The sequence below is a fragment of the Garra rufa genome, chromosome 3 (genome assembly GCF_049309525.1).
Source record: "Garra rufa chromosome 3, GarRuf1.0, whole genome shotgun sequence".
Lineage (NCBI taxonomy): Eukaryota > Metazoa > Chordata > Actinopteri > Cypriniformes > Cyprinidae > Garra > Garra rufa.
Window position 1 is genome coordinate 53509596 of NC_133363.1, and position 27970 is coordinate 53537565.

The window sequence follows — 27970 nt, forward strand, 5'->3', positions numbered from 1 at the left end:
TGGATCAGCAGATTTGCCTGCATTAGCAAGTGTGAGGGTTCTGTGAACATTTGTTACTCAAATAGCCTGACCATGACATTAATGCTGAATGAGTGCAAAGATGGAGGCGACAACTGACAACTTATAGAATAGAAATTTAAAGTGTTCCTGGGGGGGAAAATCCACTACATGAAGAGCACATAGTGTTTATTAAATACATTTCATAAATATGAGAAAATTAAGGAATATTAGTCGGACATCAGAGAAGATTGTTCATTACTTTTGGCTGGACACCTTTAGCTGAAACAGAATACTAATCCTAAAATGACATGTTCAACTTGCATATTGTGTTTATTAGTTAATAAACTGCTGTGACGTTCCAATGGAATAATCTTTTATTACATTATCAATTCGCTGGATAGGCTTCACTTCTTTTAGCTTGTTTTCTTAGACATTACTCAAATACTTGAAGAGCCTGACAATCGGGTTGGTCGTTGCCTTCCTGTTTGTTTTATTGTCTCTCATATATACAAAGTAGCCCTTTATCGCTGAGCACACGCAAAGGCTGCACGGAGTAGATCAACTGTATAGAAATGAAGGCTACGGTCACCGTGTTTCTTTTTTTAAATCTCTTTGGACTGTACTTCAGTCTCAACAGAAAACACTTTTTTTGTGAGAAAAAAATGGCCTGGAAATATGCACAGGCATACTGCAGAGAGTACCATGATGACCTGTCCACTTTCAGTAAAGAAGAGGCACAACTGCTGTCCATAAATCCAGAAATCAATGATTATCATTTTTGGATTGGACTGTACATGGTTTCTAAAAACATACAAACATGGAGTTGGTCAGGAGGTGAGGATCAAAAAACAGACTACTGGGACACTGGGGAACCGAACCGTCTCAACAACGAGTGTGGCTGTGTTCGAAAATCTACTGCTAAACTGCACAATGCTTGGTGCAATCAGCCTCTACCATTCTACTGTATGGAGGTTTTTGAGCCCATTCTGGTGCATCAAAATAAGACGTGGGATGAAGCCCTGAACTACTGCAGACAGAACTACATTGACCTGGTGAGCCTAAGTTCTCAGATAAAAATGGAAAAGGTGATAAATATCACCATAACATCCCAGACAGCTTTTGTGTGGACTGGTCTGCGCTTTATGGTTGGCCATTGGTTCTGGGTCAATGATGATAATCTTCAATATAAAGCCTGGACTGCAGAGGGGAAAGTCCAGTGCCCTGCTGGAAACCTGCGTTGTGGAGCTCTGGATAGAACAAGGAAGATTTGGCAACCCAAAAATTGTGAGGAAAAACTCAACTTTGCCTGCTTTAGGAAGCTTTAAATGTTCTTCATACCACAAATGTTTTGCCACTTGAAATGATGGTTGTGGTCAGCTTTTACCATATTGCACACTTTTGCCATTATTGCTTATACCACTGAGTGACAGATTGTTTGTGGTTGCTGTCTTAGATTTTTTGCATCACCATCACTTAATCTTGTAACAAAATCCTTATTCTAGAACACTATGTCTAAGTCTAAATATGTCTAAGTAATTTAAGAGAATTTTATTTTACTTTTTTTTGTAGCCACATAATGACTGACCTACTAATACGATAATACTGAATCTTCAAGCTCTTGAATGATTACCTATTGAAATTTGGAGTTTTTACTTTTAATTTGCATGCATCGCCTGTTTTCTTTGTATCAGTGTATTTAAGTATTGGGTGTACATTTTCTGTGTTGGGTTTCTGTAAACATTTTTTTTAATTGAATATTGCAGTCACTGTGTTCTTTATTTGTAGTCTCGTAGTTTTGGACTGAACTTTAAACTATGTAGAAATCACTTTATTGAGACCAATTAAAAAGATTTACTGCAGAAGGTACAATGATGACCTGTCCACCATCATTAAACACTCTTAAAGGTTCTTTATCGGCATTGATGGTTTAATGAAGAACCTTTAACATCCATAGAACCTTTCCACTGGACAAAGGATCTCCTTTAGTTTTCTTTCTCCTTTAGCTTACAAAACAGCGGCCATGGTGTGAGGCAATGATTCAACTAGGTGGTGATATGTCTTCTGGAGTATCTGGTATCATAAAGTGAACAGGTCTTCCAGTTCCTGTACATTGTGGGGTGATAGTGATGTAGCACAAACCAACTTATTTATTGGGTTCAAGTCAGGTGAATTTGGAGGCCAAGGGATTACCATCATGTTCCTCAAAGCACTCCTTATAATCCACAGTATATGTGTGGACTGAATAGATTTGAATGGATTGCTTGTTTATTTTGTTTGAAAGTAGATTTGTTTTGGGTGTTTATGGTTTCTGTATACATTTGTTAATCAAATATACTGTATGACAAACACTGATTGTCCGGTGTCTTTTTATTGATTTCTTTAAACACTAAACTGTGATGATATGGGTCTTATTGCTCTATTGCACTTTTTATTAACTTTTTATTGCACTATTTACCTCAAAAGAACCGGTGGGGCACATTTGTATTTATTCAGACATGTCTGTGAATATCTACAGTATGTGCCTGACAATCTGCTATATGTTCAGCCTATAAATTGTAATACTATTTTTGTTTTATATATCTTTTATATATCTATAAATGTGATTAGTGAAGTCACAATATTTTTTTTTTTACATTTTCCTAGAAAAAGTAATTTCACACTCTGATTTCACACTGAAACACAAATCAAGATATGTTTTTGTTTATCTGGGGTTTAGAATAACCTAGGGTTAACTGTTTGAGGTGAAAAGCCATCTACTGTCTACCTTCTGGATCATATTGCAAGTCTGCTGCAATATGTAAGTTGATACACATTCAGTAATGTGCATTGGTGCACACCCAGCAGGTACATTAAGCTTCCAGTCAAATGAAAGTGTACTCTTTATAGCAAGTATGCAAATGTAGTATTCTTCTGCAGCATTTTGATTTGCACTTAAATCCTCTAACACATGCATTTTAAAGTTAAAACAGCTTGAGTAGAATACCATCCCTCACTGTTGCCCAATAGTGTTTTTTAAAATCATTGCCAGCACCCTCTTTGTTTTTAGAAATAATTTTTTCTTTTTTAATCTTTTTTTTTTTTTCAATTATAAAATCTCTAGCTTGCCTGATGGTGGCTAGGACTGGTGCATGTCAGTGTGGTTTTGTTGTGGTCATCATAGCTTTGAGCAGTTTAACCCTTCTTTAATTCATTTCTTAATTTATGATTTAATGTAGTCTGTTGGAAGCAGCCTAATACTAGGCTCACCTGAAAATATTGTAGAGACATGCATGGTATAACTCATAGAAAAGAGGCGTTCACTGTCTTATCAAATATAAGATTGCAAGATTTCCCTTCATCAGATGCAATTCTCAGTTTGAATGTTACAATTATTCAAAAATTGGAGTAAGACACAGAACTAAGATTAAATTATATTATAAGATGATTTAGATGAATATATATTATAAGAACAAAGTAAATTATATTATTTAAAAAAAAATCCTGACATAGAATAGAAAATAAATAATTATAAAGAGACAAAATGTTTATCACATTTTATGACCCAATTAAATCCTGAAAATCTTCTCCACTCATTATTCCAGTTTGTTTCAGCCAAAACTACAAGGAATGGAGCAGAACTGTTTTGAAATTTTAACCAGAACAATTTAAAGTGCTCATGGTGTGAAGCACTGATGAGTTGTTGAGTGTTCTTCTCAATGCTGACTCTGGTTGAGACAATTACCATAAATGGCAAATGTAGCCTACCTGAACACTAAAAATTCAAAAATTAAATTTTTAATTAATTAATTAAAGAAAAACCTACAAGTATAATGCATAATGCATGTGATATGTGATGATTTCGTCAATTTAAACTGATCTGTAGACGACTACACATGCAACAGGCCTTTTTTCACAGGATAAAAGCTCAATCTTGAAAGGGTTATAAATTGAGTGTTGGGTTGGAGGCTTTGTGCACATTACATGCAACTTGACCGCTTTTGCCTCATCTTCCTGTCATGTGGTCTAAAGTGTCATTTATTGGGTTGGTTTTGGTAAAAGCTTTGTTTTAAGTCCCCAAACAAGGCACAACAAAAGTTTCAAGTTCTTTTAAAGGAGTATGCACGTATTAAAATAGATCATAACTGGCCTTACTACAAAATCTATAACCTCGAAGTCTGGTTAAGTTTCCTCAAAAATGTTGTTCAAATGGAATGTAACAAGCTAAAACACACACACACACACACACACACACACACACACACACACACACACACACACACACACTGGTTTACATGTTTTATGGGGACATTCCATAGGCGTAATGGTTTTTATACTGTACAAACCGTACTTTCTATGGCCCTACACCTACCCTACACCTAAACCTAGCCCTCACAGGAGATTTTGCACACTTTTACTTCATCAAAAAAACTCATTGGGCATGATTTATAAGCCTGTTTCCTCATGGGGACCTGAGAAATGTCCCCACAAGGTCAAAATCTACTGGTATTCCTATCCTTGTGGGGACATTTGGTCCCCACAACGTGATGAATACCAGGTACACACACACACACACACACACACACACACACACACACACACACACACACACACACACACACACACACACATATATATATATATAAACATACGGGTATTTTCTTTTTCTTTCATATGGCTGACAGCATGGAAGCTCCTCTAAAATGACGCAATGCCGTTTGCTTCTGCCCAAAATGCTGGAGAAAACGGCACAGATGAGGTAGGCTAAATGAAATTTGCATCGTCTGCATAAACAACCAACCACTGTCAGGGTTAACCGGGGTTAACCATTCAAGCCAGTCATCTTTCAGTAGGTCTATCACCTTACTTCGTCATCAACCTGCTTGTGTTAATATAACAGGTAAACAATTTCAAATTGAGCCAAAATTCATGAAATACAAATGACTATAGAATCCGAAAGACTGAATGACAGGCTATATATAAATTTGGCATGATGAATGTATGGAGGATAGAACTCATTTAAGTAAATGTCAGTACATACATGTTGCAATGGCGATCTCCAGTCAAATACAAATGTTTATAATGGTCAGAATCTGTATATCATGCGATTTGTTCCGCTGATTTACGTGTATAAACTTGGTGATCAGAGAGATTATGACGCCATCATTTATTGGTTTGATCAATTTTAGGAAAATATTTATATAAGCCTCAGCCATGCCGAAAAATTACTTAACTGGCCGCCATTTGTCAGTAACACCAGTTTTTCAAGTTCACCAAAGGTTGTTTCATGCCCATCGATCTTAGGACCTCTAGTACAAACTTGACATTTAGTGTACAGTATACATGAGGCTGAATTGAAAACATTTAGTTCTTGAACTGCAGTTTGAAACAAACTCCTTTACCTTTGAAATTTCGTTTCTGAACAGCAGGGGGAGTTAAATAGCCAAACTACACATTTCAGTGAAATTCTCCTCTAGCTGCTTCAGATAGCCATATTGTGTGTTAGTCTTAATAAGCAAACCTTAATTTAACCTTAGCGATACATTAATATACAAATAAGGCTATCAACAACTTAAAAGGGCTTTTAAAATGGCCATGTTACAAGCGTTATATAAATAAAGGTGACTTGACTTAAAAAAGACTTCAAAAATGTTTTTCCACCAATGGATTTAAAACCTTATATTTTTTTGAGGAATTATTTAGAGTTTGTAACTAGTAGGCTTTGCTGTGGATGTTATTAAAACCACTATACAAAAAAAGATAAAAGTTTTAGTAAGACAATGATATTCATTTTATTAGCACTCATAACTGCACTCAAATGTAACTAATAAACATATTACTTATCGCAGACAATATCACAGAATTGTTATTTAATACTAGAACATCTGGCAGTGGAATATACAACATGTGTGTTTGAGCTTCTTTCAGTCTCGTGTCTGTTTGAGTTTCTTCCATGGAAATGTACTGCTGCGTAGCTTAACTCCTCTGCTGCACCCTAAAACCAACACCAAAGTACTTCATACATAACTAATTGAATTAAACGTAAATATAAGAAACACCAATATAGTTTGTTTAATTATTACCTCATAAGCAGGAGACGAAGAAAGTGTTGTCTGTAGTGGCTGGGATTCTGTAAAAAATAAAAAATAAAAATAAAAATAACTTTTTCAGTTTTCAGCAGTATCAGAGTTTTTAAAGATACATTGATATGTTAATGTGTACATGTATATTTTGCAGCGAGTGCTCCATAATAAACAAACTTCTCATAATAATATCTCAGTCATAACATCTGAATTTTCAGATTTTATAATATTCTATTTTTTACATCCAGATGGATTTAATTTGATCTTCATCACAATCAGTGGCAGAAATGCTCTAATAATTAACATTTTCATAATATGGTCATTAATGAATATTCTTGTTATGGAAATGAAATGGCTTACCAGAAAATGTTTCTTGTCGTTTTTGTACTCTCTTACATAGAAGGACAGCGATGATCACCAACCACAAAATATTTGTTGCTACCAAAACTGGAACCTTTAAGTCAGTCCAGGCAGACTCAGAAACTGGTTCTAAGATATAAAAAACTCTTAATATTTCAACTGCAATTAAAATATGATTTGATCAATCATGTGAATTTTTCTCACCTCCAATTTCAAGCCTACTTCCATTCCCAAACAGTATCTCCCCACACGTGGCCACAGCGCAGTAGTAAGTCCCAGCATCGGTTAAACTGAGGTTCTTCTTGGGGAGATTGTAGACACAGGACTGTACATGTGAATCTTTCTCAGAGCTCTTCTCACATTGATCATTTATGTTTCCATGCTTGTAAATGATTCCTGGATGAGTGTCTCCCGATTCATGTCTAAACCAGTAGACACTCTGATTTCCTACACATTTCTCAGTGAGAACTGAACAGTGAAGATTCACAGAGTCTCCTGGGTTAAACTCGTGCTGATTTACCAAAGCACCCGAGTCCATTGTAGACAAAAACTGCTTAATATGATGTTGTCTTCTGTTTACCCCTGGAATGAGAAAACTATTACAATAGATGTTTAGTGATTTTTTTTTCTTCTTCAGAACATGCAATATGACTGCTTCTTGCTAGGTTTGCTTACCTTTATAGTTTAAAAATAACCCACTACTAAAAGTTGTAAGATCATAGTCACGAGCACCGCAGTAATAGATTCCAGTATCCGATGGCTTTGCATCATCAATGGTTAGAGCAAAATGATTCCCTTTCTTCAAAACTGTAAATCTCTTGTCATTTTTGAAATCTCCATAAAACGTTGGTGTGGAAGTTTCAGCATAAAGACTGAGGATGCATGTTGGAGCTTCTCCCAGAGACTGCTTGAACCAAGAGTAGTAGTTTCCATGGTCTTGAGATATCCAGCACTCTAAAGTTACAGTTTCACCTGCAGTGAAGGTCTCCTGGATATTCTTTTGAACTACGGCAGCAGATGCGATGAAGTCTGAGAGGTAAAACAAATGTACAAGCAGTATCAGCAGAGCAGATTAGTTATTATTATTATAAGAGATATGTTTTCTATTATAACTTTGCAGTACAAATCTCTCTTCCATAACAAACACACCTGTCCTGAAGGGTAGACAAAATATCAGAAGTAGTTTTAACATAGTTGAGGTCCTCTCTACATTTGGCAACATCTTATGGAGTGTTTGCAAGACATGTGGGTGTGAAACACCCGGGTTTAGGGGAGTTAAGACTTGTCTTTTTGATTTAGATGAAGTGTGATTGGCTGTTGTAATTTTTCCATTCAGGCCTTTTGACCCAAGGCATACAGCATGTGATGTGGCTTATCTTTTTTTTCTTATGCTCATGATTGGAATCTGTGAATCTGGGTATGGTGCCTCCTAATGATCTACTGGTATTTTTTTTTTTTTATTCTTGTGAATTCTCATTTTAAGTAGTTCACTTTTTATTTTCTTTATTTTTTACAATGTTAGCTCGAAAAAAAAAAAATGAAACAAAACAAAACAAACAAACAAACAAACAAAAAAACAAACAGGTCCGGTGTTATTTTATCAGGTTTATTGATAACCAGTCATTGTTTCAATAACAAAATACTCATGAAATTACATCTATATGTAGTATGTAGTCAAGAAATACATGGAACATTTAAATATTGTAGCTCATGCAATTAGCTGTTTCATATAATAAAGGATAATTGGATCATGGATGTTGGATGCACATTGGATGCTTTTTGATACCTAATTAATTATTTAACCCTCAGAACATGTCCACTAACATGGTTACTAACAATAATATCCTGTAAAACATGTCAGCTAATGAACTGGTGCCCCCTATGTGCAGTCATTGGAAATACCTGCTTCTGTCAAACCACTAGTCATACAGTTCTTTGATCAGCTTCCCTCAAAATATTGTAATCCTTTACATTACCTATTTTAAAGCAAATAAAACATATCTATTCTTGTAAACTCTAAGCTCATATTTAAGTTTAGTCAATCTTTTTAACATAAGTTACTTGTAGGTTAGGGGTGTCCAAACCTGTTCATGGAGGGCCACTTTTAGCTCCAACCCTAATTAAACTGACCTCAACCAAAGTAACCAAGGTCTTTATACTCACTAGAAACTTCCAGGCAAGTGTAGCTCTAGGAGCAAGATTGGACTGTAGGTCATGGCTTCAAAAACAACATTGGTTGAAAGCAAGATCTTTGCGTAACATGCAATATATTTAAAACAGATTTTATTATTTGCATGTGGTGTATTTTGAACCACTGCAGAAACACGTTTGCATGGTGATTCAGTGTGATAAAACACCTTGAATAATACTTTTGTGATAGAGGGTTGGTTGATAATGCTGGAAGAGAAACTCTAAATATAGCCAGATCTCACACTTCGCTTTGGTGCTTGAGTTTCACTGCAATAAGGTGATGGAAACTTTTACCCACAGACACCTTAAGCGCACTTAAGGCTGTTTGTTTGTTCTGTCACTTTTAGAAACAAAAGCTGACCGCAACCTGAGCACTGTGCATCAAATTCGCTGTCTTATATGTGTTTGCTGGCATAAGTCTCCTTCTGAAACCATTAGTCAATGTGTGAAAGGAACTAACATGTGGTATTCATGCAGTTGCATTAACATTAACACTGCACTTTGATAAAATTGCATTGACACTTCAAAACACCATACACAAGATAAGACATATTACCATATTTTTATTGCACTATATGAAGGTTAAACAATGCCACATACGTAGAATTGAAGGTGTCTAGTTTCAATGGTGCACAGTAGTAAACAATTTATTATGCATTAGGAGAAATATGGTTTTTATTCCTAACGCGAAGAAAAGTCTATAAAAATAGGGCCCAATGCACTATTAATATAATGGAAATTTCAGTATTGATTTTTCCCACAGCTGTTTTATCCATATTTTGAATTACACTTGTGTTTTAGTGTTAAAGAAAATTTTTGTAAACTAAATGGATAATGTCCTGGCAGAAAATTTTCAGCGCTTTTTCTGTTTTTCCTACAGTTTTCAATGCCAGAAGCCTGTAACATGTTTTAGACTGCAGGCTGGACCAATTTAAGTGACAGATCATATTAAACAAACACATTGTTTACATATTTTAAAATACATATACTATTATTGTTATTATTTATTTATTTATTTATTTTACTTTTATGAAGCATTACAAATATTTGTATATATTCTGACAAAAATAAGTATTCTAAATTTAGAGTTTATTTTCATGGCTGTTTCATAATCACATTCTCAACTGTATTTTTTATTCAGTTTACTGTCATCTGTCACCTTACTTGAAAACAACGGGTATTTTGTTTTTGTGGTTTTGGAAAGTAGTGTGAAACACATGTTGTGTGATAGTGTTTGTGTGGTTGTGAGGGCTGTGAGAGATGAGCTGAGGGGTCAGTCAGGTGGGCGGAACACAGTCAAACTGTGATGCTTTTATGTGCTAACAGGTGCACACACTGGCATACAGACAATTAAAAAAGCCTTAGTGTGATTTATTTTTGAACATAGTTTACACATTTGAGCATTTTCTTTAAATTCTCATGAGTAATATTATCAGTAATACTATATTTATAATGATCAGGCTACACTGCTGTTCACAAAGTGCATTGTTGTGAAATGTCTGCATAGTTATAATAATTAAAAAAAATTATAAAAATTTTAATAGCTATGTTTTGGTGTATATTTACAGCTGGGTCCGCTGAAGTTCCTCTCAGAATGTCTCATTCTACACTGAACAGCTTCTTCCTGTCAGGGTCTGAATAGAAAATGAAATTATTTACAACCCCTGCCTCTAAGAAGAGAAAGGGCCTGCTTTTGTCTTCATGACATATAAACAGATCTAAATAAAAGATTTCTTAGAACTTTTAAATACATTTGATCTTTACAACTTTTATTGCGTGAAAAAATACTAAACATTGCAGAGCTCACATACACTTTAAATGTACAGCTTTAGTAATAGTGTTTATATTAGAGTCTTGATGAACGTAAGGCTTTTAAACAGTACAGTAGGCTACAGTATTTGACCTTGTGCTGCTGTTGGACTATCTAGTTGCTGTATACACAACATCTGTATCCTCTGTACTTCTGGCTGCTCTTCTGGATTTTTTCTGGTGTTTTGAGAACTGTAGAGCGGCATACACTGATGAGTTAGGCTCCTGCAACAGATTAAAAATGACTTCAACAACATTTAATAACAAATTTAATTCAAATATATGAGCACTTATAAAGAAACAAGGGCTGTACATACATACACACACACACACACACACACACACACATACACTTTTGTAGACTTATTGGTATCCAAATTCATTCTCTGGTGTTAAAATTATTATTAATAATTTGCGTTGGGGACAGTTGTAAAGACTGAGGACATGTGATTTTATTTTTTCTGATATTGTTGCTGGTTTTACCCCACGTATACAGAATGCAAAATACTTTATATGCTTGCTTTACGTTTTTGCCTTATTTTTACTTAAAAAAATTAACCATATACATGTTTTCCAAAGACAGCAAAAACATGTTGTCCTTTTTAAAGACCTGGAAGATTATAGCTATACAGAAAAGAGAAGCAGGCCTGCAGTCCATATGCAAAACATATCTCAAAATATATTCTATATTTCAACTAAAGATTGTTAGGCAGAAAAGTAATATTTAAAAAAACACTCATTTTAGAATATTAGAAAAGTTATTTTATAGTTTATAACTATTGCCATTGTAACTGTTTTCAAAAGCAGAGATTTGCACATTAAAATCTTTTTGTACACCGGTCGACACTGTCATTAATTTCAACATTAGATACTCCGTATTTTCTATACATGTTGCAGATTTTAGAATACTCTTAAGTAAAAAAAATAAATAAATAAATAAAAATACTTTTTGGTTATAGATTCTAATTAATTTATTTCATTTTTATTTAAATAATATAAGTTTACCTCATGTTGTTGTGTCACATGGTGATCAGCATCTGCAGCAACAGAAACGGAGACTAAAAAAGAGGTTTAGCTTTTTTTTTTTTTTACAGTTTTTTCACAGCACAGTTATTTGCCAAATTAGAACCATACAATAATGTAAGTAAAGAAAATTGAACTGAATTGATGTACTGTTACCTTTTTTCTGTGTGTTTCTTCTCTGTATCTTAATAATGAGTGTGGTGAGCGGAATGATGATGAGAATAACAATAATGCCACCAAAAATAAATGTCAGCTTATAAAAGATGTTTTTAGAACAGTCTCTTGTAGAAATTGAGCTCTTCTTGAGATCTGTAAAAAAGTAAATAAAAAAAAAAGTTTATCAAAATAAATTTTGATAAAAGTATTATTGTTTATGTATTTAACAAGTCTTAAAGGCAAATGATAAAAACCTTTATTTGTGATTCCTGTTTCATTTTGCTTTGGTGTAACACTCCTCTCTACGCAATAAGTGAAGACTTGAAATGAACACTATTTCTTATCCACACAGCATCACAAAAGCATTTTGGAAATTGTAAGAAGGAACATCTTCATTTACAAAAAAAAAGTATATTTTTGTTCTACAAATGTGCTGTTGAAAAAGAAAGATTACCTTTAACGTCTAGGTGAGTTCCATCACCAAATGTCATCACCCAGTTATGCCAACCACAGTAGTACAGACCAGAATCAGAGATATCCATGTTCAGAATCCTTAGGGATGTGTTTTTGCTATTTAGGGACATCACCAGATGATCTGGTTGAAAACCATTTAAATACGTTGCCTTTACTTCAAGCTCATAGGGTAAGATCATGTATACAATGGCAATAGGTACAGAACCGTTTGTTTGTTTGAACCAGTGTATGTTGTTTCCCTTTTCTGAGGTGTGCTGACACCAAAAGATCACGTTATCTCCTTTTTGAACTGTGATATTGGTTGACTGAAAGGCTTTAGCTGTGAAAAAACCTAAAAACCCACAGAAGACACATATAACTTTGCAGCATATTACAATTTAGAACATTGATAACACAAAAGAAATGCTGTATATAGAACTGTCTCACACCTAATATTTACAAATCAGTCTTGAATTAATCATTCATCTTGCATAATTGAAGTAATTATAGTATGGTATTGCTTACCCATGCCACAGATCAGCAGCGCTGAAAATATATGAAGCATTGCAGTACTGAACCAACAAGGAAATTAAGATGAGGAAATCAATGTGCTTTTTTATGTGAGGGGTGTGGCTTATGCCTACTTCAAGCTATGGAAAGCCTGTCAATCAAAGGCAAGTCCACAGCTTATATTTCTGTCAGAATCTTTGATGCCTTTTACTGATAATTTCTGAATTATATTATTGACATACATTTTACCTGCCCCACAAATTGTTAAACTTGACTTTATCCTAATTTTGATTCTCTGAAGTCTCATGATTTAATGGATCATGTCACAGTAGCTTTCCACATTTCCAGTTGATTTACGGTGTATGCAAGTGACTAAGTAGAACTACTGTTTAGTAATGAGCAAGCTAGCATTAAATGGTATTAGTTAACACTATAGTCTCTGACTTTGACTAAACTAATGTGTTTGAAACCGTGAGATCCATGTATAACAGTCAGCGTAATAAAAAAGATTTAACTTAAAACACTGACGTTTAATTGTAACAAATGTTACAAATGTTAAATGTACAAGTGTCAGACTCTGCAAATGGTATTATTTCAACACTGACGAACCCGGCACGTAGTTCAGTTAGATTTTTCTCCAATATGTGGAAACATTGGCAAACTAGTTTGTATGTAAATATGTGATGTTGTGGATTCTGTCTGTTTTTTTTATTTTATTTTATTTTATTATGATTAATTGTTTTTGTTATTTTGTTTGCTGTATTGTTTGTGTACTTTTTTGGACCATGATGTGTCCGTAATAAAGTTTAATAATAATAAAAATAAATAAATAAATAAATAATCTTAACCTAAGGTCAAAGCATTTGTGAACTGGAATCAGATTAATTAATGGTAGGAGTCAAAGTACATTGCAACCAAATTTTAATAAACTTAGCCGTTATTTACAGTAGTGCAAAGAAAAGACAGATCTCTGATTGCCTCAATTACATTTCTTAAAAAAAGTAAAACAGATACTATTTAGCTGTTAAAAATAAACCATAGTTAATTAACTAATAATATGTACAGTATGTTTCTTGTTTCAAGCATCAGTGTACACTGCAATTTCCTCAGTATGTCGTCCTGCTGTTTTGGGTCTCTTGTTTGAGAAATACACAGCAGCGTATTCTACTGAATCATTTTCCTGTAAAGAAAATTAATTTTATTATACGGCATCTTAGCAAAATGTAATGCAAAATAGAGAAATAGACTATAGAAGAGGCAAGACAGTAATTAATTTAGAAAATAAGTAAATATTTGGTTCATTATCATAAAAAGGGATTGTCTTTAAATGATTTTATCTTAGCCCTTAGAGTAATATAAGTTTGTGGAGTGTACCTTGTCATTATGCTGTTGTGCTTTGCATGCAGCGACTGTTCCAAAGCAAAAAATAAATAAATAAATAAAAAGGAAAATCTGTTGCTGTTTCAGTGTTGTCTTTTTAAACATTTTTGATTTAACTTGATCCTTTTAAGCAGGTGTAAAGAGTTTACCTTTTTTATGCTTCTGCTTTCTTTGTTCTTTGATGATCGCCAAAATAAGAGGAACAATGCATGTTAAAAAAAGTATTCCACCAAATAGGAGGGTCAGCATGAAATAGATGTCTCTAGAACACTCCTCAGTAGACAAGGATGATTGCTCATGATCTGTATCTGTAAATGTGGATACAATTTCAACGATACATTTTTTGATGACACCACAAAAACATATATATATTTTTTTCTCCTTAATTTGATTAGAGATTAACCAAAAACATGTCAGACATATATTAAACACCTGCAGTTTTATACTGAAGTTAAAATGACATACCCTTTTTTGAGGTTCCTGTGTAAATTCTCTCTGACATGAAAACAGTTGACCGGTATAAGTCATTTTCCACCGTGACACTTACTATGGTATTTAAATTGTGGTGTTTTTCAAAGTGTGCTATTAATAACAAAGTGAAACAAAGAGATAAAAAAACATTATATGAACATGAGAGTATTTTGAGAGAGGTTAAAAAAAATTACCCTTTATTTCAAGCTTAGTTCCATCACCAAATTTCAAATCATAACCCCCAGCTCCACAAAAGTAGAAGCCAGAATCAGAAATTTTCACTTGTATAATTGTTAGCGTGGTGCCTTTCCTATGCTGATCCATGATCATGCGGTCTTTTGTGAAATTGTTGAAATAATTTGGCTTAACCTTCTGAAGACTTTCGGTGTATAACATACGCACAATAGTAATGGGTACATCACCGTCTGTTTGTTTGAACCAGTACAGATGTCCAGAAACATGAATATTGTGTGGACACCATATAGTGACACTTTCTCCTGGATAAGCCTGTATACTTGCTGTCGAAAACATAACTTGGAGAAAACCTGAAAGCCATTAAACAAGAAAAGTAAAACCATAGCCACACACAAAAAACCATCATTTTCTACATTAAAATGTATTTTGTAATGTTAAACTCTCAAGAGATTTTATTACAATTCTCTATAATTGCATAATTGTAGTTTTCAGTAGAAAATAAATCTTACCCATCCAAAAGAGCAATAAAGCTGCAGCTGAAATATGTAACATTTCTGCACTGAGTCAAAACAGAGCTGAAGAGGAAATTAAGTGGGCGATATTGATGTGTTTTATATATAAGGAGGAGTGGCTTTTGGCAAAGCCAAACTATAGTAGACCTATCAATGTAAAGGCCAGTTGAGGTCAGACAGATATGTGATATAGCTGCAATAGAAAAAGTCTCTCTACAGAGACCATAATCAAATACAGAATATGCTATAATGATGGCCTCATTGCACTACTGTTTAGCTGGTGTGTTTTTTTCTACTTGTTTTTTTTTGTGTGTATATTTTTCTTGTAACTACATACCTCTCAGGTATATATTTATTTAGACATGTCTGTTAATATCTACAGTACATGCTTGGCTGCCTGTTTTTTACACATTTGCTTAGAGAAACCGTAAAACAGGTTGAACATCCTATGGACTATATATTATGTTACACTTAATGATGTGCATTGGGCATATCCCAAGCCTGTACAGTACAGTACAAGTCAAATTAAGTATGCAGTACATGCTTATTGTTTTACACTGTATTAAATCCTTCTCATAAGTTAAAATATCTAATTTGCAAATTTGAGTAATTACCATCCCTCACTACAGCCCCCTAGTGGTATTCAAAATCAGAGCCTTCTGTCTACAAAAACGCTTGGCTGGATGGTGGGCCTATTAAGGGCATCATGACATGAAGTCTTGAAATCACAAATGCTCATGCATAATGCTTTTTTAAATACATACAGAATGTTTTGCACCACAAAAGGACTAACATTTTCCATTTCAGACACATTGTTGAAAGCTAATAGAAGTGTGTGTGTGTGTGTGTGTGTGTGTGTGTGTGCACCTGGTATTCATCACGTTGTGGGGACCAAATGTCCCCACAAGGATAGGAATACCAGTAGATTTTGACCTTGTGGGGACATTTCTCAGGTCCCCATGAGGAAACAGGCTTATAAATCATGCACAATGAGTTTTTTTGAGGAAGTAAAAGTGTGCACAATCTCCTGTGAGGGCTAGGTTTAGGTGTAGGGTAGGTGTAGGGCGATAGAAAGTACGGTTTGTACAGTATGAAAACCATTACGCCTATGGAATGTCCCCATAAAACATGTAAACCCAACATGTGTGTGTGTGTGTGTGTGTGTGTGTGTGTGTGTGTGTGTGTCTTTTTGCAAGACGTAAAAAGAAAAACCCTTTGTTAAATGTTTATATCACAGGTTTTTATTTGTACTCTTCTTAAAGGGTTTGCATTTATGGAAAAAATGTATTTGTCCTTCATCATTTGGCTTACATTTTTAATACATTTAATTACAATCATTAAAAAAATAAAACTTTGATAAAATGCCAACGCTGATGAAACTATCTGTACTCAACTTTCCATCAGCCATAATAAAAATAATTTACAAGCAATGAAACAGCCACTAGTTGTTTAAAACAAGAAATTTGAGTTTTCACTTCACTTTTTATGACATACAGACCTTCCAAATTATCCACTTTCACAGTTTGTACCTGTAAAGCCACAAGGCTATAGGTCCAGAGCACGTTGTTGTGATTTTGTTGCGGTCATCACATATTCGAGTTCTGTCCATCCTTCATTAATGTTTTTAATGGCTGCAATTTTGATGACCGCATGGTTTTGTGATTACATGTTCATTTCCTTTCATCTGCTGTATGCAGTCAAGAAACACTTACTTAGAACCTAAGAAGGTCAAATTACCACATGACCAGCAGGAAACCACAACTAGCACACTGCCTTTATGTCTTTGTTTTAGAAATAGTTTTCTCTAAGTATACTTCTTTTAAAAATTGCACATATAAAGTGTTATATATTTACTAATGGTGGCTACTGGGGTTACTCATGCAATTATTTGAGAAATTAAGAGTAGATTATGAAATAACCTCTGAAGGAAAAGATCAGTGGGGGAAAAAATCTGGAACAGTACTTTTTTTTTTTAACACATCCTACTGGTTGCTCACATCATTCATTGCATCTCTGGTGATGTTCGTTTAGTCATTGTTCTCCTGTTTCTTACTAGTTTAGGATAAATCCATCCAGATATGATAAACTTTGGATCTTTGCTTCTCTTTTTAATTGGTGAGTTGAATTGTCTTTTATGTCAAAACTAAAGTGTATTTATGTTAATCTAAACACTTGCTTGTTACTTGCTACTATTTTTGTTTAGGCCTTTCTGCATCGCACCTGAACAATCCACCTGTGTTTGCCAAACTGGGAGAAACCATTAATATGTCTTGCTTTTACCAGAGCCAAATGGCCATGCACTTCTCATGGTACAAGCAAGAACTTGGACAGAATCCCAGGCTCATCTCCACCATTTACAAGTATGACAACAAAGCCCAGTTTTACCATAATTTCCGAAATAATTCACGCTTCTCTGTGCTGAATGACAAGGGTGTGCATCGTTTGGTGATAAGAAACATGCAGCTCTCAGACTCGGCAACGTACTACTGTGGAAACGCTTATTCTAATGTAATGGAGTTTGTCGGAGGGACAGAGTTGATAGTTGAAGGTAATTATTTTCTTTATATTTAAGAGCGTATAGTGGTAGTGAAGCTATTACATAAATGCTAACTTATAAGAATTAAGTACCATATTTGAATGCAATTTCCATAACATCTTACACAAAACTCACTCATTAAATTTCCATACAGGGGTGAAAAGCAACACTTTTATAAAACAACCTGCTTTAATTTCATCACATCATGGAGATTCAGTGAGTCTTACCTGCACAGTTTTAAATCAGAGCTGTGTGGGAAACAACAGTGTGTACTGGATCATACAGGAATCAGAAGAATCTCACCCAAGATTCATTGGTGTAGTATTTCAGCGAGAATCAGACAATTTAAGAGAGTCTATTAGAAGTTAGCACACTTCTACAGACGTACATTCCAAGAGGCCCATCATAAATCTGACGTTTCATAGCTGGCGCCAGAACGCCAGCCTGAAGCAGACCTAACTAACCAAGAACTTAAAATTAACACAAAGACACTTCTTCATAATCAAATCCTTCGAATAAGGAGATTGTCAAATTTGGAGCAAGTAACCAAGACTAATGGTCAAAGAGATGCACATTTTGAACATCACATGATTAAAGTCATTAGCGATATGGTTGGTTTTCCCCCACACACAGGACACAACGGAAATTCCTTCCCTAAACTTTTGACCTCCCAGCTTAGAGAACAGACCCTCACAGAAGGGCACAGAAAACTGTCCATTGATGTACATAGGCACCCAAAATTATGCTTAAAGGACTCATGAGCAACTCATCATTTCTCTGCATAATTTCCTATTCATATATGTAACCCATACATTTGTCTATTATGTTTTAATCACTCATTGTGTATGTCCCTTTTGATAACTCTTGAATAGTTTAATGGTTTATATTGATGTTTGATATGTCCGAGTTGGAAATTGCATTCTCAAAATGTTCCTGTAATTCAATTCTTTGCGAAATGTATTATAGTCTTGTTATAGAAATCATGTCCAAATTTATCTCTGCAAAGAGCGGGAATTTGGGATCACGGGACTAATAAGATAACATTGTGATTTGTGGTTTGGAAGGTGAAACCAGCAGCCCACCGGAGTTTAGCCAATGTTCTAATTGGTCAAGACATCATTTTGGGAGGTGTCCAAAGGCTGAGTTTAAAAACTCAAGGACACCCTCAAATCTCTCTTATCTCTTGCAACTTTTCTCACTCCTTACAACGCCCCTTACGCCGCGTCTCGACGCTGCCTGGCCTGTGTGCCAGACGCTCCTCTAAAGGAAACATGAGGAGATCAACACACTTCTGTCTTTTATTTTTTTAATTCTTTTATTTCTTTCCGTTGAGAGTTTCGTGTCTAGTTAAGTTTGTGCAAGCCGCGGCCGACTTAAACGTCTTCGTTGACCCGAACTTTATCAGCGCACGCTCAACTCTCATATCCAGCCAACGCCCAAGAAGACATCACACAAAGGACCACAGAACCAACCAATCAGCAACCTCGGGAAAGCCCCCTTTCTGAAGCGACGCAACCAAAGGAATTCCCAAAGGCAATGCGCAAGTAACCTCTAGAATCTTACTGAACTGGTGCATTTTGATATAAAGTTTAATAACCTCTTTGAGAGACTCAATACGAGGGTTAATTAAGTGATTGATGGTTGTTCAGGTCTAAGCAAATGCACATTGCTATAACTTGGGACTTCATATTTTCATTCCTTTAAACTCATTCTTTCCTCATTTTCTCTTTCTGCAACCTGTGTGAATGCGTGTTTATGTTAGATTAGTTTGTATGTGTTAGGTTTATCTAATAAATTCATATTTTTATTAAGTATCTTGTGTTTCGTGCTTACAAGTTACTGCCTTAAACTGCTGATTTTGCTACTGTGCTAATATATAGTGTTTTCACTATATTCTGGATAGTAATATCCATTGCAGAGTTTCTGTTAGACGACTTGTGAATGAATCGCGCGTCGACTCTGAAACAGCCGTAAAACAGCGATTCTGTTCAAATTCCCTATTGAATCATATTCGATTCCCTTTGAGCTAAATTATAAATTATTATGTAATTAATCCCTATTACAATCTTACATTAATTGGTGGAGAGAATGCGGGCAGTTTAATCTAAATTGTAAGCACAACCAAGTTATTTAATATTTTCTATTTCTGTGGATGAGAGCGTCTGAGTCTAGACTGTATGTGCTTGTGTGTGTGTGACGTAAGCAGCGCGCCCGCTTGAATGAACGCTTGAATGAATGAAACCTAGAGTGAATGCAGAGGACGGTAACTCGAGAACGTCTCTCTACTTTTTAAACTGTAGTAAGTAAGTTTAAAGTTAAGGTCTGAGATCGTACAATAAGGTCGAAATTGAGCGTGTCCCTCATTTTCTGTAATGCCTTATCTATAGTTGAATTAATGTCATTGCGTGTTCCAGTGCCATTCAATTGCTATATTCCCGGCAGGGAATCTCAGTCACCGTTAGCTGAACGGAGCTAAACTACAGTAAATAAAAGTGAAAATAAATCGACGGATAAAGAATAGTTTGAGCGTGTCCCTCAATCTATTTTTAAAGGCCTTATTATTCATAGTTTAATTGTCAATGCGTGTTCCATTGTCAAAGCAACTATGTAATTTGACTCCCCTGGTTAAACATTAGAAATAATGCTTGCCTGTTTGTGTCTGTTCACTAAGTGAAACAGTGCGATTTAAACGGGAGTGTTTTAAATCTTGATCAAGTAAAGTTTAACTCTAAACAACAGCGAATAAAATCTGTTGTGTCTACGTGCTCAGAGAAACTGGCACGGAGATTTATGATCCGCCGAGATCAGTTATTATTTTGTTTCCTCATTTGCAGCGCCAAGCTGCCACTTAAATAAAGTTTAAATCCAACTCTGAACGAACTAAGAGTTTAAAGCGCCACATCGCAAAACCAACTAGAAGTGGTCTTGTTATGTGTACAGTGTTGAAATGCGCTGCCATTTCATGTAACATGCTTAACTGAACTTGCAATGTAATGCTTCATGTGCTTAGCTCACTATAGTTTGTTTTGGTTGCCGTAGCTACGATGGTGACTCGGAAGTCTTAACCTACTTCCGGAGCAACTCTGAACTGCGCACGCGCAGCACATTGACGTCATACTATAAACAAACTCTACGGTGTTGCTAAGCTAACGAAACTGTTGCTTTTACATTGAAGTCTATGCTAAAGATTAGCCTCAAAGGTTAGCAGTTAGCATTAACATCCAGTGGTTGAATACAGTGTGTGTGGGCAAAGCTAAAGTGATTTAACCCTTTAAACCTCTGAACTAATACACCTGTTGGTCTATTTTTCTGTCCTATTTCTCAATTTTCTAACTTTACCACTTTATATGCATTTTACTAGAAAGGGGAATAACTTCACAATTATTAATTGTGACAAATTCAAATTTAATTCAAACATTAAATTTATTTGGACTCATTTGAATTTCCTCATCTGGTCATTTCATATGATCATTATTTCTAGTATTCTCTCTTTTAGGTCAATCATTTTAGGTACTAATAAGCCTTGAACTTTGAAAGTTAAGGGCAACTTATTTTACCTAATTAATTGATTTACCCCTATCAACAGATTCTATTCAGAATCACACTTACTCATTTCTTTAATTGCGTTTTTACCCCTATTTCTTCCTCTCTTGGTTATACAATTAACCTCCATTTTTATTTTATTTTATTTGTTTATTTTGTGTTTTTCCTCCTGCACTTAATTTCATTTTGATTATTTTGCCATTTATTACTTTTAATTTCATTCTACTTTACCTTTCTCCTTTACCTCCTTGTATCCTAGCTTGGGAACGACACACCTGAGCTTTAATAGGAGACACTGTTATCCCTCACTACGAGTTCAAATAAATTAGAAAGACAACTCTCTTTCACTCAAATTTTATTGTTGTTTTATTAGTTGTGCACCAACAATAAACAACGTTCTACTCTGGTTGGGTATAACAGCCACGCAGCCTGTGAGTGGACCCGATCCACTCAATTTACTGAGTCTCCTTCCCTTCCCTTCTACCCAAGTCTCTCCTGCTTTCTTCTTTCTTTACTCCTCACATTTGCAGGGACCTGTAAGAACCATCAATCGATTCTAAGTGAATGAAATGCAAAATCTTGTCAAAGAACAGTAATCATCCTTATGAATTTGATTGTAATCGAACCCTCCTTCGTTCTTCCTAACCTCCCTGAATTGGAAAACGCATTCCAAAATTTTGGCATCTCATTCCATACTGAGATCAATTTTCAGAGTTAAGTGTTGAACACCAGTCGCTTTCGAAGCCTCCTTGGTAAGCGGTCCAACTGTAAGGTGTTCTGTGTCAATCCTGTCAGACTAAGAAAAGAGATACCGGCATTATTATTATATTCTCACGTCTCGAACAGAGATATAATAATATTGTTTACCTTTTTACAAATCCAAGTAAAATTCCTCCCATTGGAAAAGGGAATTGTTTTATTTCACTGACTTGTTTTCACCTTTTTCTCTTTTTTTTCCTCTTCCTCATTAGAGTGACGAAGTCTTCACATCACTAGTCTACCTAGACACCCTGAGACCAACACTATCTTCGCCACACTTCATTAGGGGTTCACAATCACTGACACAACACTTAGTTGTCCCACCACACATAGGCTTCTACCTCACACAGATCTGTGTCAGTCTCCCTTCTCCTCGGTGTGCCAACATGCCACAGACTGCAGACCCCCTTGCCCACGGGGAAGATGTGAACACTTGGCTGAGTGGCATGACGGACAGCCTCACCCCCAAGACCTTTGAACTGTTATTATTCGTAATGAGAAGGTTCCTGACACAAGATTCAAGCCAGAACAACAACCACGAGGAGCTAGTCAAAATCACCAGCTCCCTAAGCGATGCCTTCACAACCCAGCTGAAACTGAGCGACAAGCACATCACCCATCTTCAAGAGGAGCTGTCACGTGCTCAACGCCGCATAGACAAGCTGGAAGTGAAAGTTCAAGATCAACTCAAAGCACCCAACGAGAGGGAGCAGGAAACAACGGAACAAGTTAAAAAGCTCCAAGCAGCCCTGGCAACAGCTCAACTTGACCAGCAACAAGCAAAGGCTGCCCAGGGAGACCTGGTAAACAGACTCCAGTATGCCGAACAGCTACTAGAGAAAGCCAAGAACGACATCAGCGACAAGAATGCTGAAATCAGTGCCTTAGAAAACCACCTTGAAAGGTACAGCACTGACATAGACAATCTGACCCAACATCTAGACGATGCCAACAATGAGCTCTACGTGGTCAGAAAAGAGTTAAAATATGCTTATGAGCTGGAACAAGAGCCAAGAAGAGCGAAGCATATCTCAGCCTCACCACTGCTGAGCAGAGCTAAGTCTCACATCCAAGAACTGGCATTCAATGAAAGAAGCGAAGGGCCACCACCCGAAACCTCACTGGCCTTCGCCACACAGCTCTTTCCTGCCACTGAAAGCAGAAACCCCATCCAAGCAGTCCTTGGAACTGCACCTGGGTTGACCATCAAAGACCTCAACAAGCTGTCTAAAAGCATCAGCCAGTTTGACCCGAACTCCAAAGAGGGCCACGACATCCAGGCCCACCTGCAAGATATTAATTTTCATTTAGAAATGAGACCTCACGTGACTGACAGAGACAGGTTGTACCTCCTAAGAGCAACGTCAAGTGTCGAGGTACGAAACTTCATAGATCGACAACTCAGTCACACAAAGTCAAACTACCAGCTACTTTGTGAGGTCCTGATCAAAGAGTTTACAGACCCTGAGTCTGAATATGGACTGTTAACCGCCTTGGAGACCAAACAAGGTCGACAAGAGACGCCACAAACCTACTACAACCAACTCCGAAAAGCCTACTTCGGTGCACACAACAAACTTGACCTTGAAGAAGAGGTGAATTTCAAAAGCCTTTTCCTGAAAAATCTGCACCCTGGAGTCAGTCGTCACCTCTGCGTCATGGCCTGTCCGCGCTCCATGACCATCCAACAGTTGCGCGATCTAACACAGAAGGCCTACACCAAGCAAAAGTTGACCTCAAAGAAAGGTAACAAAACCTCCACACTCTTGAACTCTGTAACCGAAGACTCAAGCCTTGCACTGGACGACACCCAGTGGCATCACAACACCCGAGTCTTCCATCAAGAGCAAAGAGAACGTGAGCCCCATGTCCACAACAGCTATCAGCCCAACCGCTGGGAAAAGCCATGGGACCAGCCACACTTCTCAAGAAGCCCAAAAGAAAGGATCAGCTGGAAACCTAACTGGACGTGCAAAGCCAAACGACCGGCTTGTCCAACAACAACTAGAGTGGGTAAGCAAAGACAGAACCCACATCAGCACCACTTAGACACCCACAGTGCTAAGTCTACACAAGAACAAGACTGTTCACCCTCAGAAGACATGGAACAAGTCATGAAACAACTGAAAGAGTTCCTTGAAAACCAGCTAGACACGAATGACTAGAAACAGAAGTCATGCTCGCTGTGACCAGCGACAGAACGGAAGGCCGACAATCACCTGGTACACCACCGCATCAGAGATGACAAGCACCTGTTCAACAACCACCCAGAACAAACAAGTCTCTCACGGCCAACCGCTGATGAAAACTCTGAGGTACCAAAGAACATCACCTCAGTCACCCATCACTTACAAAGAAACTGTCAAATGAACTTCAACTCCATGAACCACATTCATGTCTGTGCAACAGCAACCACTAAAGCACAGAAGGTCAGAAAGTCTGCCACAACCAGAAGGCATCACAAGTGAAATGCAACATAGGAGACAAAGTTTTGCACCCCAGCTTCACACAGCCATGCCAAACTACCTCCGACTGTCTGCTAAAGAACTTCCTGCCTTGCTGGACTGACCCCCATCTGAACACACCCTCATCCAAGCCAAGGATGCAGAGAGCATCTTCACCGACCTACAAGAAAAGGGGGAGCCAAAACAGACTGAAACAGATCTGACCATACATACACTACACAATTAACATTCACAACCCAGAGGTAACCACACCTACTGATAACACCTTTGACAAATATATTCTTCCCACGAGTAGAATATTCAAATCTCAGTTTAACATAGTTTTACAACATGCAACTATCCTCACCCCAGGTAGAACACCTGACACTATGTTAAGGTACATGACACATCAGCTGCACCTGCCATCCTAGCTCAATAGTACTCGCAACCCTGACTAGGAAAACCCGCAGCTAATTTTCTTTGTTTTGTTTTTTTTTCCTCTTGCCTATTGCTTTCCTTCCCCTCTTGCTTTAGCAGGTGAAACTCCTAGCCACCCTACAAGGGTCAAAGGTCTGATATTAGGATTGACTTGCCACACCTAATATCCGCAAACCATTCTAAACTGAATGGGAGCCAGAGAGCTCCATGCAAGATAGGTCAAATCATTTTACCACAGATGTCACCAGAACGTCTCTAAATTTAAAACCTTAAATAAACAAACAAATTTAACCACAAAATTTGATCAAAGCATCGTTATACGAGAACAAATTTGAACAACAATTTCTATGTGAATTCGACCATTTTCCAGGTACTACATGTACCCGAATAACGTAATGCCATGCACCGGTACAGTAACTGTCCTGGAAGTGTTGTCTTGTTGTTTGCTGTGTTTCTGCCTGCTTCTTCTGCCTTTGTTTCTCCAGCGCTCGTCGATGTCTTCTGCCAACAACACATCACCGATCGAAAGGGGGATATGTAGTATTTCAGCGAGAATCAGACAATTTAAGAGAGTCTATTAGAAGTTAGCACACTTCTACAGACGTACATTCCAAGAGGCCCATCATAAATCTGACGTTTCATAGCTGGCGCCAGAACGCCAGCCTGAAGCAGACCTAACTAACCAAGAACTTAAAATTAACACAAAGACACTTCTTCATAATCAAATCCTTCGAATAAGGAGATTGTCAAATTTGGAGCAAGTAACCAAGACTAATGGTCAAAGAGATGCACATTTTGAACATCACATGATTAAAGTCATTAGCGATATGGTTGGTTTTCCCCCACACACAGGACACAACGGAAATTCCTTCCCTAAACTTTTGACCTCCCAGCTTAGAGAACAGACCCTCACAGAAGGGCACAGAAAACTGTCCATTGATGTACATAGGCACCCAAAATTATGCTTAAAGGACTCATGAGCAACTCATCATTTCTCTGCATAATTTCCTATTCATATATGTAACCCATACATTTGTCTATTATGTTTTAATCACTCATTGTGTATGTCCCTTTTGATAACTCTTGAATAGTTTAATGGTTTATATTGATGTTTGATATGTCCGAGTTGGAAATTGCATTCTCAAAATGTTCCTGTAATTCAATTCTTTGCGAAATGTATTATAGTCTTGTTATAGAAATCATGTCCAAATTTATCTCTGCAAAGAGCGGGAATTTGGGATCACGGGACTAATAAGATAACATTGTGATTTGTGGTTTGGAAGGTGAAACCAGCAGCCCACCGGAGTTTAGCCAATGTTCTAATTGGTCAAGACATCATTTTGGGAGGTGTCCAAAGGCTGAGTTTAAAAACTCAAGGACACCCTCAAATCTCTCTTATCTCTTGCAACTTTTCTCACTCCTTACAACGCCCCTTACGCCGCGTCTCGACGCTGCCTGGCCTGTGTGCCAGACGCTCCTCTAAAGGAAACATGAGGAGATCAACACACTTCTGTCTTTTATTTTTTTAATTCTTTTATTTCTTTCCGTTGAGAGTTTCGTGTCTAGTTAAGTTTGTGCAAGCCGCGGCCGACTTAAACGTCTTCGTTGACCCGAACTTTATCAGCGCACGCTCAACTCTCATATCCAGCCAACGCCCAAGAAGACATCACACAAAGGACCACAGAACCAACCAATCAGCAACCTCGGGAAAGCCCCCTTTCTGAAGCGACGCAACCAAAGGAATTCCCAAAGGCAATGCGCAAGTAACCTCTAGAATCTTACTGAACTGGTGCATTTTGATATAAAGTTTAATAACCTCTTTGAGAGACTCAATACGAGGGTTAATTAAGTGATTGATGGTTGTTCAGGTCTAAGCAAATGCACATTGCTATAACTTGGGACTTCATATTTTCATTCCTTTAAACTCATTCTTTCCTCATTTTCTCTTTCTGCAACCTGTGTGAATGCGTGTTTATGTTAGATTAGTTTGTATGTGTTAGGTTTATCTAATAAATTCATATTTTTATTAAGTATCTTGTGTTTCGTGCTTACAAGTTACTGCCTTAAACTGCTGATTTTGCTACTGTGCTAATATATAGTGTTTTCACTATATTCTGGATAGTAATATCCATTGCAGAGTTTCTGTTAGACGACTTGTGAATGAATCGCGCGTCGACTCTGAAACAGCCGTAAAACAGCGATTCTGTTCAAATTCCCTATTGAATCATATTCGATTCCCTTTGAGCTAAATTATAAATTATTATGTAATTAATCCCTATTACAATCTTACATTGGCGTACATGGAACAAGTATTGGTCATTGCGAGTGGAGCTCTGAAGCTGGTTTTAGAGCCCAAAGATGCGTCTACAGCTTCTCTAAGAAAGATCTAAAATTTCCTGATTCTGGGACTTACAGCTGCACTATTGCTGCATGTGGGGAGATTCTGTTTTGGAATGTCACTAAACTGGACATTATAGGTATGTTCTTTAAGAATGAATTGATAAAAAAGTAGCACTTTTATGGTGTGTTAACATTATATCCACAATTTTGTCTCTTTCAGGTACTGATTCAGCTGAACAGATGATGACTTTTGTTATTCTTTCAATTGTTAGAACATTTCTTCTTTTAATTACTGTTGCCACAATTACTTTTTGGTACTGCATTAATTCAAAAAGCATTTCAAAAGATGGCTTTTCTCCATCTGCCGTTGCTCTCAGAGATAGACGATTCCAACCAGAAGGAAGACCAGGTCTGTTAAGGAAACCAGCTTCTGATTATCTGTAATACGCATGTAACATCACTCCAAATCCATGTATGATGTGGAATGACAAGCAAAGACATAATCGAAACCTTTCAACTTTTGTTTCATGTAATAGTGTTCTTTTATGAATGTCTCCTTATTGGAAATAAACTTTCCAGTGTTCAACTATGTTTGATTCTGGTTTATAGGAACAATACAAGACCACCCTGGAATTTACTTTTTTTTTTAAACACGTCTTCGCAAATTAGGTTAAATATCTGAATTATGCAGAAATGAAAGATACATACACATTTTACATCGTTCTTAATTCATGTCTTTATTCCATAACAGAGTAGGGAATGGACAGATGTGCTTCTGGACACAAAAACGTT

The 27970-nt window shown here is 36.6% G+C and overlaps 4 protein-coding genes and 1 gene segment (V, D, J or C); 2 read left to right on the plus strand and 3 right to left on the minus strand.

Annotated features, from left to right (window-relative positions):
• Positions 1–572: 572 nt before the first annotated feature.
• LOC141331773 (secretory phospholipase A2 receptor-like) lies at positions 573–1325 on the plus strand. The gene has a single exon (XM_073836801.1). The coding sequence runs from the start codon at positions 573–575 to the stop codon at positions 1323–1325; it is 753 nt and encodes a 250-aa protein (XP_073692902.1).
• A 4575-nt stretch (positions 1326–5900) lies between these two features.
• Positions 5901–7611, minus strand: LOC141331631 (uncharacterized). Its single transcript, XM_073836674.1, has 5 exons — positions 7569–7611; positions 7095–7448; positions 6624–7001; positions 6420–6542; positions 5901–5971 (listed from the first exon to the last, which is right to left on the minus strand). Exons 1-5 carry the CDS (start codon positions 7609–7611, stop codon positions 5901–5903), a joined length of 969 nt encoding a protein of 322 aa, XP_073692775.1.
• A 2835-nt stretch (positions 7612–10446) lies between these two features.
• LOC141331632 (uncharacterized) lies at positions 10447–12579 on the minus strand. Its single transcript, XM_073836676.1, has 5 exons — positions 12576–12579; positions 12052–12402; positions 11598–11750; positions 11424–11455; positions 10447–10643 (listed from the first exon to the last, which is right to left on the minus strand). The coding sequence occupies exons 1-5, from the start codon at positions 12577–12579 to the stop codon at positions 10530–10532; spliced, it is 654 nt and encodes a 217-aa protein (XP_073692777.1). The 3' UTR covers positions 10447–10529.
• A 978-nt stretch (positions 12580–13557) lies between these two features.
• Positions 13558–15158, minus strand: LOC141330978 (Ig kappa chain V-V region HP 123E6-like). The segment is given in 4 exon segments: positions 13558–13740; positions 13935–13969; positions 14606–14956; positions 15116–15158. Coding segments are annotated over 4 exon segments (531 nt in total).
• A 2038-nt stretch (positions 15159–17196) lies between these two features.
• LOC141331633 (uncharacterized) lies at positions 17197–27622 on the plus strand. Its single transcript, XM_073836677.1, has 6 exons — positions 17197–17233; positions 17322–17478; positions 17572–17666; positions 17809–17966; positions 27129–27315; positions 27399–27622. Exons 1-6 carry the CDS (start codon positions 17197–17199, stop codon positions 27620–27622), a joined length of 858 nt encoding a protein of 285 aa, XP_073692778.1.
• Positions 27623–27970: the final 348 nt, after the last annotated feature.

Bases quoted from the DNA above. Each gene is read 5' to 3' on its own strand.
- LOC141331773 (XM_073836801.1), top strand. From the start codon at position 573: ATGAAGGCTACGGTCACCGTGTTTCTTTTTTTAAATCTCTTTGGACTG.
- LOC141331632 (XM_073836676.1), bottom strand. The intron at 11,751-12,051 runs GTAATCTTTCTT...ACTTTTTTACAG, and splicing joins AACTCACCTAGACGTTAAAG to ATCTCAAGAAGAGCTCAATT. The intron at 10,644-11,423 runs GTAAACTTATAT...AATCTGTTGCAG, and splicing joins ATGTGACACAACAACATGAG to GAGCCTAACTCATCAGTGTA.
- LOC141331633 (XM_073836677.1), top strand. From the start codon at position 17,197: ATGATAAACTTTGGATCTTTGCTTCTCTTTTTAATTG. The intron at 17,479-17,571 runs GTATGACAACAA...TTTGGTGATAAG, and splicing joins CTCATCTCCACCATTTACAA to AAACATGCAGCTCTCAGACT. The intron at 17,667-17,808 runs GTAATTATTTTC...ATTTCCATACAG, and splicing joins GACAGAGTTGATAGTTGAAG to GGGTGAAAAGCAACACTTTT.
- LOC141331631 (XM_073836674.1), bottom strand. From the start codon at position 7,611: ATGTTAAAACTACTTCTGATATTTTGTCTACCCTTCAGGACAG. The intron at 7,449-7,568 runs GTGTGTTTGTTA...TTTACCTCTCAG, and splicing joins TTGTCTACCCTTCAGGACAG to ACTTCATCGCATCTGCTGCC. The intron at 7,002-7,094 runs GTAAGCAAACCT...TTCTCATTCCAG, and splicing joins GTTATTTTTAAACTATAAAG to GGGTAAACAGAAGACAACAT.